Source organism: Vipera ursinii (genome assembly GCF_947247035.1).
Source record: "Vipera ursinii genome assembly, chromosome: 6".
NCBI classification, from domain to species: domain Eukaryota; kingdom Metazoa; phylum Chordata; class Lepidosauria; order Squamata; family Viperidae; genus Vipera; species Vipera ursinii.
The window spans coordinates 89129042-89142529 of NC_139515.1; the positions used below are offsets into that span (position 1 = coordinate 89129042).

Here is a 13488-nt window from a genome sequence, read left to right on the forward strand (position 1 = left end):
GAGGAAATAGTACATCGGGCTGTGGAGGCGCGAATCCAGCTGGATCAAGATGAGTATGACTGAGTTGGCCACCAAGGTGATGAGGTAGATGGTCAGGAAGAGCAGAAAGAAGAAAGGTTGTCCTCTGGGCACGCCAGAGAAACCCAGGAACAAGAATTCGGTCACCTGCAGGGTCTGATTGACACCTTCCATGAGGTCCATCGATCTATAGAATTCCTGCGTAGCTGCTGGTTTCAAACCACATCATGAAGAAGAAGCTTCAGAAGTAGGAGTGAACCACAGGACTTCCCCAAGGCCACCTGGAATAATTGAGCAATGTTTTGCATGAATATAAAAAAAGTATCAGGTAGGAGAGATGTTCTGGGTTCATGGATTCAATTCAAGAGGGTTGTAATTACAGACATGTCCCTCCAATCAGTGTTGATCATTAGATTAAGAGTTGGAACCACAGATTATTCTTCTGACAGGACCTTTTCTCTTTTCTGGGGGGGGGGGGACGGGGAAGGAAAGAACATGGGGAGAGAAAGCTTTGCTCCCCCAGGCATGACAAAAATAAAGTAAGCTTCTTCTCTCAAGCAACACACAATTTAGGCGCCTTCCTAACAAGGGCTGGTGTTGGGGTGCACCTGAAACGGTTCGTGGGCGCATTCATCTCCCCCCACACTCTCCCTCTTGCTGGATTTGAAGTCCCTTCACCCCTTTGTGTTCCTCACCTGGTCAGAGTCTCCAGGATGAAAGTGGCAGCTGTGAAATTCTTCTCTTTCTCCTTTTTCTGCTGCTTGCAAGATCCCCAGGTTGGCGCAGTGTTAAAAGACACTACTGCAGGCTGACGCTGCCCACTGCTAGGAGTTCAATCCGGAGGGGACTCCAGCTTGACTCAGCCTTCCATTCTTCCGAAGACGGTCAAAGGACCCTGAGTTTTGGTGGCAACAGGCTAATAACGCTTCGACATTGTAAACTCCCCAGAGAGTGCTGTAAAGACCTAAGGGGCGGGAGACAAATCTAAGTGGTGTTGCTATTGCTGAAGAAAGAGACAATAGTTTATGTCGCATCTAGCATGTCCCTGGAGATGGCTTGCGTCAGAGAGGAGAAAAACAAAGTGTCTGCATGCGTCCCATCTGGGAGTTTCTTGATGGAAACTTTGGAACTTTTGAAGAAAGGCTGGGAGCCGGGAAGGTAGGCCGAGATCCACACGGAACAGAATAACGGAGTAGGAAGGGACCTTGGAGGTCATCTAGTCCACCCCACTGCTCAGGCAGGAGACCCTATACCATGTCAGACAAATGGTTGTCCGATCTATTCTTGAAAGCCTCCAGTGTCGGAGCACCCACAGCTTCTGGAGGCAGGTTGTTCCACTGGTTAATTGTTCTCACTGTTAGGTAATTTCTCCTTAATTCCAGGTTGCTTCTCTCCTCGATTAGTTTCCATCCCTTTCTTCTCGTCCTGCCTTCGGGGGCTTTGGAGAATAGCTTGAAAGATTACATGGAGGCTTAGCAGCCAACGCTTTTGTTCTCCATGGAGCGGGGGAGCTGTGCAGATGGGCATCTCTGCTCTGTTTTGTGGCGTGCTGGAACTTCTGCCATGTGGGGTCACGGCCAGAGAGTTCCTTGAGTCATCTCCATTCTGTGGTTTGTTTGTTTTTAACGTTATAATGAGTTTTCAGGTTATTAAATTTCAATTCTTTGGGCAATTCTCATCTCTGACTGGTTAGAAGTGGTCCTTACCAGAATTTTACATTCTTGCTTGTAGAAACATTAATCCAACAATGGTTGGAAACTGGTCAAAGAGAGAAGCAACCTGGAATTAAGGAGAAACTTCCTGACAGTGAGGACAATCAACAGGGGAACAGACGTTGCCTCCAGAAGCTGTGGGTGCTTCATCACTGGAGGTTTTTAAGAAGAGACTGGACAGCCATTTGTCTGAGATGGCATAGGTTCTCCTGCTTGACCAGGGGGCTGGACCAAGGACCCTTCCAGCTCTATTCTACTCAAAATTGTTCCTTGTGAATGAAGACATTACTCAAAGAGGCCCTTTTCTCCTGCTCCCATCACCTTTGTGCTGGGAATTAATTAGCTATGGTTATCAATTGGCTGGGAAGGTGTAATGTCTCCTGCCTTTAGCATGGGGTTGGACTAGAAGACCTCTAAGGTCCCTTCCAACCCTATGATTATATAAATACATTAGAAAGTTGGTATATAGTTATAGATATGTAGATAGATGAGACAGACAGACAGATAGACAGATAGACAGACAGACAGACAACAGACAGACAGACAGAGTCAATGGATAGGTAGATAGATAGATAGATAGATAGATAGATAGATAGATAGATAGATAGATAGATAGATAGATAGATAGACGATAGATAGATAGATAGATAGATAGATAGATAGATAGATAGATAGATAGATAGATAGATAGACAGACGGATGGTCGGTAGGTAGGTAGATAGATAGATAGATAGATAGATAGATAGATAGATAGATAGACAGATAGACAGACAGACAGACAGACAACAGGCAGAAAGACAGAGTAGATAGGTAGATAGATGCTAGATAGATAGATAGATAGATAGATAGATAGATAGATAATAGATAGATAGATAGATAGATAGATAGATAGATAGATGATAGATAGATAGATAGATAGATAGATAGATAGATAGATAGATAGATAGATAGACGGATGGTAGGTAGGTAGGTAGATAGATAGATAGATAGATAGATAGATAGATAGATAGACAGACAGACAGACAGATGGACAGATAGACAGACAGACAGACAGACAACAGGCAGAAAGACAGAGTAGATAGGTAGATAGATGATAGATAGATAGATAGATAGTAGGTAGATAGATAGATAGATAGATAGATAGATAGATAGATAGATAGATAGATAATAGATAGATAGATAGATAGATAGATAGATAGACAGACCAAGAGATACAGATAGATGAATAGATGGATATATGAATAGATGGATGGTTGGATGGATGATAGATAGATCAGCTTTCCTTCCAGAGTTGTGAGTGCTGAATCATTGGTGGCTTTCAAGAAAAGGTTGGACAACTATTTGTCCAGAATGTTATAGGGTCTCCTGCCTTGAGCAGGGGTTGGACTAGAAGACCCCTGAGATCCTTTTTAGCCCTCTGATTCTATCTTCTACATAATCCAGATGTGCCCAGGGGTGAGGAATCACTTATTTGCCATTATGGAAACGTCAACAGTTACAAGCTCTTCTCTGCCCAATGGTGTTCAATACAATTACGTCCACTGCTGCCTATCCAGGATGGGTGACTGTGTGGTCAGGGTTAGTGCAAATCACATTGAAGGAATGTCTGGATGACAATTTGAGGGAGAGATTTTGGGCTCAAATAAACACTGCAGTACAAAGAATTTCAAAGATTTTATTTTATTTAGATAAGCATTTTGTAGAGGAGAAATAATGGGCCAACACAAACGGCTAACTTATCACCAAAGTTTTGTCAAGGGGAATGTAAAAAAAAATCCAGAGAAGAACTGGTGGTAGAGGAATATAGTTGTCAGTGTTTTTTTTTAATTTAGAGTTATTAGAAAGATTTCAACTAGACAAAATAATCCACAGGTTTGACTAAGTTTGAAACAGAATTGTGTACCAATGATGAAGTGTAATTGATAAAATGTCTAAACTTTTTCAATTGAAATTTGAAACAGAAGAACAAGTGAAAACAATGGTTAGTTGTAAGATACGGATGAAACAGTGCGAAAATAGCTGAAGGGAAGGATTGAAATTTATGCTATGTTATAAACTTTAAAATGATTTTTTTTAAATAAAATGATGTTGGTGATATATCAGCGTAGGAATTCAGAGGATTTTAAAGATTAATATTAACATACAATTGAGCCCAAATGTCATGGTTCTCACAAATACAATACTTCAAAGAACTTCAAGGCATTGTTCACCTTAAAGAATCTTTTCGTATAATTGCATCGCTTCGGCCCGTACATATTGGAAGCCAAAATCTGAATTCTCCTCCCCTGAACACATCATCAAAAATCACATTCTCCAATTAGTTTAAAAGGCTAACATCGGATATTCTTGCCTGACACCAGAGGTCTGATGGACAAACAATTGGGAAAAAATTACAGAAATTGTTTTTTGTTCGTGATAACTGCAGTGAGATTATTGTATGCACAAAGATTGGAAAGATTTGTTGACTGAGAACAATTAACCAGTGGAACGCCATAGAATCTCCCGATCTTCTTTCCCCTGTATATTTCCCCTCCAACTATTACTACTTTACAGACAAGGATAAACAGAGAGGGTTAGGAAGAAAATCTACTTTTTCCTTCATTGCTTTCCAGGCGATGCATCTTCCTTCTCCTGAATGCTCAGAAGCTTTTGTAGGGCCCTCTTGACCTCCTTGTTTCGGAGGCTGTAGATTAGGGGGTTCAGCATGGGGGTGATGATACAATACAGGGTGGAGACCAGGGTGTCCACCCCCAAGGAGTAGCCCTCACTCGGACGGTTGTAATTCAAGTTGGCCATGCCAAAGTAGACAATGACAGTAACCAAGTGGGCAGCACAAGTGGAGAAGGTCTTTCTCCTTCCACTGCTAGAAGGGATCTTCAGAATTGTAGATAAGATGTAGACGTAGGAAATGACAACCAGGAGGAAAGGGATCAGACCCACAAAGACACTCGCTGTGTGAAGAGCCATCTCATTGACATATGTGTTGCTGCAAGCAATTTTCAAGAGTGGGGGGACATCGCAGAAGATGTGATGGACCTCGTTGGCTCCACAGAAGACCAAACTGGTGGCCAGGGCAGTGTGAACAGCTGAGTCGAGGAGGCCCCAGACCCATGAAACCGTAGCCAGCGGGACTCTCACCTCCTTACTCATGAGTTGAGAATAGTGCAAAGGCTCACAGATGGCCGCGTAGCGGTCATAGGCCATCACAGCCAGCATGGCGCACTCAGATCCAGCACATGTCATGAGGAAGAACATCTGGGCCATGCACTCATTGTAGGAAATGGTGGGTTGCTGGCGCAAGAGGTTCACCAGGATCTTTGGGATCGTGACCGAGGAGTAGCAGATGTCTAAGCTGGACAAATGGCTGAGGAAATAGTACATCGGGCTGTGGAGGCGCGAATCCAGCTGGATCAAGATGAGCATGACAGAGTTGGCCACCAAGGTGATGAGGTAGATGGTCAGGAAGAGCAGAAAGAAGAAAGGTTGTCCTCTGGGCACGCCAGAGAAACCCAGGAACAAGAATTCGGTCACCTGCAGGGTCTGATTGCCCCCTTCCATGAGGTCTGTGGAGGACAAGGTTGGAGTTCAGCAGAATTCAGAAGTAGCCACTGATTTCAAACCACAGCATGAATACAAAGCTTCAGAAGCATTAGTGAGCCACCAATCATTCCCCAAGTGGAATAATTAAACAATGCTTTGCATGAATAAAATTATCACCAGGTAGGAGAGACGCTTCTGGAGATGCTTATGGGCTCCTTTCAGTGAGGTGGAAAGTTTATTACAGCTGTGTTCCTCCAATTAACTCTCCCCAAAAGCCACTTGGCACGCATGCTATGAATGACCTGGTGTTTCCCCATTGTGCAAAGATGCAGAATGAGGATTGTTGGACACAGCTGGAAATGAACAGCAGGATTCCTTCCATGGGCTGCGTTCATCTAAGACCCTTCCCCTGTTTTGGGGAGTTTACCCAAAGAGTTCATCCCCCAAATGAAAACTAAACAGAGGGGGCTGGCATCAGGGAGTAAGCCACACAGAATTTACTAGGAGTGATCCTAATGAAGAAGTCTTAACAGATAGAGCAGATTATTGGGAGAGGTGCTCATATCCCTGCAACCCCAAGAAGAGATTTGTGCTCCCAGCATTTGAGAGGGTTTCAACAGGTCAGGAATTATAACCTTTTCGTGGTCTGAAGCTACAAGCCACCTCCGATCACTCACAAGTCTTTGCTTGTACAGCACGATTTTTTTTAAGGCAGGTTACCAGCTTCTTCCCATTTTGGGGTGCGTGCAGTCCCTGAAATCACAACCTCACCAATGGCCTATCCAGCAGCAAAAGGTCCCAAAGGGGAAGGATTTTCTCCGGGGTCACCCATCCAACATGACTGGGATGGAATTAGAGGTGGAATAAGACCATTTCAAGGAGGAGAAATGTCGGAGGAGAAGTGTCGATCAGAAGGAGGTTTCTGCTGCAAAACCAACTGTGCCTAAAGCTTCTCCCGTTCACTCTAATCCTCATTTTCAGAGTGTAATTTTGCATCTGGGAGAGATCAGAAGAAGTTCTTTCTTTGCTTAATTAATAAACTACTTTCCCCCTTCTGATCCTCACACCGTCTCTTTGTGGTTTTTTTGTACAAATTTTATTGATTTTCTAATATTACATTCACATACTTGAAAAGCAACGTGGTGGCTGAGTAGTAGTAATTCAATTGCATACAGATATCATTGGTACAGATTTCAGATTGCAACCACAAACATTCCTCTCTTTTTCCCTTCATATATACTGTCTATTTGTAAATTAAAAGACAGGTTTTCTCTTCTCAATCACGCAGAAAATAACTTTCTTACATATATCCATAGTTTTTAGTTTACACATATTCTAGTTGTTTTAACGTACAATCTTTTAGGCAATCAACGACCTAACCGATTTTTCAGTTTTAATTTCCACTAACATTTAGATTTAAGGTTTGATATTTATCATTCCCAAGATTTTTCATACACTCCCAATTCATCTATCACCATTCCTCACAAAATCTAACATTCAAAATACACATCCTGTCTACTTAACTTCTCACTATGTTGACAAATTAAGGATACAATACAATATGCTAGTTTTCAGTTTTCATTTTATTTTTTAGGTAGTCATCAACATTTCTTTTTATTTCAGTATTTAATGCTTCCTCTCTCTTCCTCTTTGTGTCTGCTATCTCTTGCTTAAACGAATAATTTTCGTTTTTAACGTTCCGTAAAGACCTATTTATTACTTTCAACGGCAGGTTTTTAGCTTATCCACATTATTCACCCTTGCATCACACCGTCTCTTTGACTCTCCTCTCTCCAGATCCAGACATCTTCAGAGATTCTCGATCGTCCAGGCCACGTCAGTCCCAAAGGTGCTTTTCAAAAGTCAAGTGGACGTTCTAAGTTTTTTTCCCCCCCTTGAAAACGTTTTGCTTCTCATCCAAGAAGCTTCTTCGGTTCTGAAGAAGGCTGAGGAACTGAAGAAGGTTCTTGGATGAGAAATATTTTCAAAGAAAAAAGAAAAACCTCAAGAAACTCCAGTTGTCTTTTGGGGACATCCTGATCCAGATCTCCATCAGCTCATCTTCTGGACTCTCTCCTGCACTCCCCCCCCTCCCGGGCTCGCCTACTGCACCCCCAAGATAAAAGCCTTTCCCAATTTCTCTTCAACGTGTGCAGCTTATTCCACGAAAAATTCTCTTTTTGAGGGCAGCGGAAGAGAAAGCTTTGCCCCATCAGGCATGAAAAAGGGCCAAGCTTCTTCTCACTAGCAACGTGCAATTTACGCATTGTCCAGATGACGGCTGGAGCTGAGGTGCATCTCAAAGGGTTACTCCATGCATTCATCTCCCTCTCCCCCCTCCATACCTTTTCTCCAGGTTGATCTGAGATTTCTTTGCTCCTTGTCTTCCTTGCCTGTTGAGAAGCTCCTGGCTGAAATTAGTAAATGCGAGCTCCTTCCTTTTTCCTCCCTCTTGCAAACTCCACAGTAGACTTTACTACCTTGAGGAGGAACTCGGCTACTTGCTCTCAGCCTCCTTTAGACATTGGATGACCCGTCTCTGCCCTACGCTCATCCTGTGCCACACACGGAGCCAAATGCTTGCAAGAAAAGAGAGGCAACATTTTTATGGCAGCTAACACGTCCCTGGAGATGACGTTCATCAGAAAGCGGAAGAGCAAAGTATCTAACATACTTCTCACTTGGGAGAAGCTGGCTTTAAACTTTGGGATAAAAGGCAAAGGCTGTGAACGAGAGGTCAGGAACGTGGAAAAGTGTCCAGTGGGGTTCATCTATTTATTTGCTCAATTCATGTGCTGCCCACCTCCCTGATAAGGGGACTCTTCTAAACTCTAAAAAGACAAATATAAAAGAATTGAAAGCTTTATAGAAATCTAGAACCAAGGAGAGGGACGGCATGGGAATGAGATCTTCATCATACCTCATCAACCACCTCCAGTGGTGAGTGCCCCACCTTTGGGCCTCAAGCCAATCAGCAAAACCAGGTTTTGACATCCTTCCGGAGGACCAAAAGTGTGGGGGAAGTACTCATCTCCGGTGGCAGAACGCTCCACAAGGTAGAGGCATCAGCAGCTCTTCTCCTTCACTCCTCTAGCCATAATTTCTTTCACGTGTGCCTTCAGCCAAAAGTCTGGAGCAGGGATGATGTAGAGAGAGCCTGAGGGAAGGGTCAAATGCATCACCAGTTTTGGAAAGACCTAAGCCCAGTCCTCTGTGAATTCCATTGACTCTTATCTGCTGCCAATTCTCCTTGACCGTTAGTAGATCAGATTCTTGTGTACAAAGGTGAAGGTTTTCTTATGTCCGGTTGTGTCCGACTCTAGGGATCCGTGCTCACTTCCCTTTCTTAGCTGAGGGAGCCAGCGTTGTCGGAAGACATTTTTGTGGTCTTGTGGCCAACATGCCTATAAGCCAAAGGCAGATGGAATGCTGTTACCTTCACACCAAAGTGGTACCTATTTATCTACTTGCATTTGCATGCTTTCAAACTGCTAGGTGGGCAGGAGCTGAGACAAGGATACCATTTCTTAGGCATAGGTAGCATGAAATAAACTTGTAGTACTTTTAAACTCTATTCCAGCTGCTTGTTTCTTGCTCCTGACAGGTGGAAGTATGGCGATTGTCATCTGAAAGTTTCTTATGGACACTACTACACAGGTTGCCTGATGTGAGCTCCTGTTCCTTAAACTGAGCTCTGGGGATCAGTTGGGACTGTTGATGTTGTGCCAGCCTCTCTGCTGCATACGACTCCATCACTAAGTTTCCTGATGCCATTTCTGGATTAGAAGTGGAATACCCCAGATTTATGGCCTTAGAGAACGTCCATCTGTCCTCTCTCTGGGGTCAGGTGTGACTCAGGACTTCATGGCTATCATGACAACCATTGGCCTATCCTAGGTCATCCTAGGTCTTGACATGGGATGGTGGTCACGTACTTGATTTGGCTTTCCTGTCAGAGCAGTGGTGTAATGGCATGTGTGAATGACCTTGGGGAAGGAAGGAGGGGAAGAGATGCCGTCTAGAAACCATCAGAGAAGAGAGGCAGGAGACGCCGTTGCTTAACAGTCAGAGGAAGAAACTTAGGAAAGATCTCCGCTAATGGATCAGATGGTTAAAAATGGTGATGGGAAGTTTGTGTGTTGAGACTTTCAAGATTCTGTTAATGTCGCCTTGTAATAAATTCACTCATCTGTCTGGTTTACCTGGAAGGGCAATGTGATCTGCAACTGGGAGAACTTTGAGTTCTGTCATGGTCAGATCACATTCTGATTACCACAAGGTTCACCAGTGCTATTGTCCATCACAGGGAGACGGGATCTATTAGATTGGCCTCACCTCAGGGAGACGGGATGTATTAGATTGACCTCACCTCAGGGAGACAGGATCTATTAGATTGGCCTCACCTCAGGGAGACAGGATCTATTAGATTGGCCTCACCTCAGGGAGACGGGATCTATTAGATTGGCCTCACCTCAGGGAGATGGGATCTATTAGATTGGCCTCTCCTCAGGGAGACGGGATCTATTAGATTGGCCTCACCTCAGGGAGACGGGATCTATTAGATTGGCCTCACCTCAGGGAGATGGGATCTATTAGATTGGCCTCACTGATGGACCCGGATAGGTGTGGGAGGGAACTGAATACCGTTCCTAGTGGTCTGCTCTACCCTCCATGTGAGGCCTTGGTTATTGGTTGGAACAAGAGGGCCACTGGGGCACTGGATCGGGGTGCTCCTATGTGACCTTTCTTGTCTTGTGGATCCCATCAATACCCATGGTTTACAGAAGAGTTGAGGAGGATGAAATGAAAAAAGAGATGCTTGGAGCATCACTGGGGCTTTATCAGGAACAAACTCAACCAAACATGGGCTAGAGCTGTTATTAAGATCTACTACATGGCGGTCAGGATGACGAAGTGACAATATTTCTCCAACCTCTTAGTTATATTTATTTGCGGTCACAGACCAAAGTACAAGTGCAACACAAGAAAAACATGGGGAAAGTAAAATCATAGACAATTGGACACCAGAAGCCTTGGTTGAAGGGAATTGCAATGATTTCTCCAACCTCATTGTAGGAACCCCATGGACCTGTTACAGGTGACCTTGTGTTTGGTTGGGCTCATCCCTTGCTCCAAGCTAAAGCCAAGATCATTGTTTTCTTGCAGAACTTCAGAATAGAAGATTAGCACTACTGGATTACTCCAGGATCAGTATTTAGATCAGTATTTCAGAGGGGATAACCAACTACTTCTGAGATGCTCCCAATATGATATGGAAATGGATACAAGAGAATATTTGTAGGTTGAACTGTGAGGTCCTTGGTGCTCTCTGAGCATGGTGGTTTTCCTGGAGATGAATCATTACCAAACTTGGTAAAATCATCAGTGTTAGAAGGGAGGGGAATTTGCTTCTAGCATTCCCGACTAGCACTGATGATGTTCCCTAGTTGGGTCACAAAACATCTTCAAGAAAATAACCAAGCTCAGAGGGCACCAAGGACCCCACAGTCCTCCTCCTCCTCCTCCTCCTCCTCCTCCTCCTCCTCCTCTTCCTCTTCCTCTTCCTCCTCCTCCTATTACTAATGATATACCCTAGTTACGTAAAAAACATCTGCAAGAAAACAATCTCAGAAAGCACCAATGACCCCAGACATTTGGAAATTCCCCCATCCTTCACCATTGTCCTTTTACATCTGGATTTGGAGACAAAGAGGAATAAAACCTAACAGTTTGGGAATATTTTTATTTATGTTTACTTTATTAATCCAATTTATACAGTCTCTCATCTGTCACTTAGCAAGAAAAATTTGGGGCTCAATTGTCGTAAGCCGAGGACTTCCTGTACTCACGATCTTACAACCATCTCCATATCTTTTCTCTTCCTGAGAGTGGTTTCGCAAGCGCCCTAAGATAGTCTACTGCAGTTCACATGCACAGCTTTCATTTTTCTTGGGGAGCAGAAACACATGAAATTGAACAACACACACACGGCCCCAAATGAAGGCTAGGCCATCTTCTGGCAGACAAGAATCTTCTTCATGGCCGCCTTCACCTCCTTGTTGCGCAGGCTGTAGATCAAAGGGTTCAGCAGGGGGTTGATGATGCAAAACATGGTGGAGATCAAGGTGTCCACCTCTAGAGAGTAGCCAGCACTGGGCTGGTTGTAGTTGACAAAAGCATTTCCAAGGCAGACAATTACGACAGCAAGGTGTGATGCACAGGTAGAGAAGGCTTTGCGCCTGCCTGTGTTTGAATGAATCTGCAAAATGGAGACCAAAATGTAAAAATAGGAGAGGATGATGAAGAGAACAGGGACAAGGCCCACAAAGATGCTGGTGACATGATTGGTCAATTCGTTGACCCAGGAATCACTGCAGGTAATTTTTAGGAATGGGGGGACATCACAAAAGATGTGAGGAAGATTGTTGTTTCCACAAAAGTCCAACCTGGAGGCCAGGGCAACGTGGATGGCCGAATCCAGGAAGCCCCAGAGCCAAATGGCCACAGACAGCTGGATGCACAAGGTTCCCCTCATCAGGTGGGCATAGTGCAAAGGTTGGCAGATGGCAGCGTAGCGGTCATAGGCCATGATGGCCAGCAATGCCGGCTCACATCCCGCAAAGCCAATCAGGAAGAAGGCTTGTGCCAGGCACTGGTTGTAAGAAATGGTGTATTCCTGCCGTAAGAGGTTCACCAAGATCTTTGGTACCACTACAGAAGAAAGACAAACATCCAAGCAGGAGAGCTGGCTGAGGAAGAAGTACATGGGGATGTGAAGATGGGAATCCAGGACAACCAGGGTTATGATCGTGAGGTTGCCCAACAGAGTGATCAGATAGGCAGCCAGAAACACCAAGAAAAAGTGGACGTGGTGCCTCTGGAATATGGAGAATGCCAGGAAGATAAATTCTGTCTCCTGTGTTTGGTTGTGGGAATCCATCAGGAAGAAAATGGAGATCTGGGAAGAGAGAAATGGGCATGTGGAGAAATTAGAATTAAGTATAGGGTGAGATGAGTTAGATTGTTGAGCTGGGGGAGCAGAACGTATTTCTCCTCCTGCATTCTTGGGCTTTGACCTGCTGAGAAGCTCTGAGAACATCCCTTCCAAGTTCTGCACCAGATCCACAGTCCCTAAAGAGGACAACTGACCTATCATGGGAAGATGGTCTGTGGAGGAAGGAGCAGTCCTTCCCTCCTGCCTTCTCCAACCCTTGTGTCCTGAAGGTGACATTGTCACACTTTAAGCTGGACCAAAAAATTTTTATTTTAGTCACTCAGGAAGTCACAAGCGTACAGACAGACAGGATCATGGGACATCTTAATTTTCAAGATGTGGGCCCTACTCCTTTCCCTGGCAATTGATCTTTTGCCAAAGAGCACCCACAATTCAAGGAGAAGACTGTGAAGCAGATCCACATTCAGGATGCATGTATCTAGTTTTGGTTGGTGCAATAAAAAAAAAGATTTCGAGACTCTAGAAAGAGTTCAAAGAAGCAACAAGGATGATTAGAGGACTGGAGGCTAAAATGAATGAAGAATGATTGCTGGAATTGGGCATGTCTAGTTTAATGAAGGGTTGCGGTGGCTCAGTGGGTTAGGACGCTGAGCTTGTCGATCTGAAGATCGGCAGTTTGGCGGGTCGAATCCCGAGTGCCGCATAACAGAGTGAGCGCCTGTTACTCGTCCCAGCTTCTGCCAACCTAGCAGTTCTAAAGCACGTAAAAAATGCAAGTAGAAAAATAGGGACCACTCCGGTGGGAAGGTAACAGCGTTCCGTGCGTCTTTGGCGTCTAGTCATGCCGGCCACATGACCACGGAAATGTCCTGCGACAAGCGCTGGCTCTTCGGCTTTGAAACGGAGATGAGCACCGGACCCTAGAGTCGGAAACTAGCACGCATCTGCGGGGGAACCTTTACCATTACCTTAGTTTAATGAAGAGAAGGATGAGGTGGTGGGGGTGTGTGACATGATAGCTATCTTCCAACATCTCAGGGGCTGCCCCAAAGAAGAGGGAGTCAAGCTATTCTCCATAGCGCCTCAAGGCAAGACAAGAAGCAACGGATGGAGACTAACCAAGGAGAGAAGCAACCTGGGACTAAGGAGAATTTTTTTGACAGTGAGAACAATTAATCAGTGGAACTGCTTGCCTCCATTGTGGGTTGTAGGTGCTCCATCACTGGAGACTTTTAAGAAGAGACTGGATAGCCATTTGTCCAG

At 44.5% G+C, this 13488-nt stretch overlaps 3 protein-coding genes across 3 annotated transcripts in view; all 3 read right to left on the minus strand.

The window, feature by feature from the left end:
• The window catches only part of LOC310642125 (olfactory receptor 10A6-like), a gene marked incomplete at both ends in the record, with an annotated part of 969 nt that extends 768 nt beyond the window's left edge, over positions 1 to 201 (minus strand). The window contains one exon of the mRNA XM_083365551.1: positions 1 to 201. This exon is cut by the window's left edge and continues 768 nt beyond it. Coding sequence (XP_083221677.1) covers positions 1 to 201 — 201 coding nt within the window.
• The window catches only part of LOC310642441 (C-type lectin lectoxin-Lio2-like), a 310859-nt gene that overhangs the window by 175953 nt on the left and 121418 nt on the right, over positions 1 to 13488 (minus strand). The gene's annotated exons all lie outside the window — the stretch shown is intronic.
• LOC310642701 (olfactory receptor 5T3-like) lies at positions 4329 to 12210 on the minus strand (the record flags this gene model as incomplete). The annotated part of the gene is made up of 3 exons (XM_083366588.1): positions 4329 to 5293; positions 8074 to 8101; positions 11296 to 12210. The coding sequence occupies 3 exons, from the start codon at positions 12208 to 12210 to the stop codon at positions 4329 to 4331; spliced, it is 1908 nt and encodes a 635-aa protein (XP_083222714.1).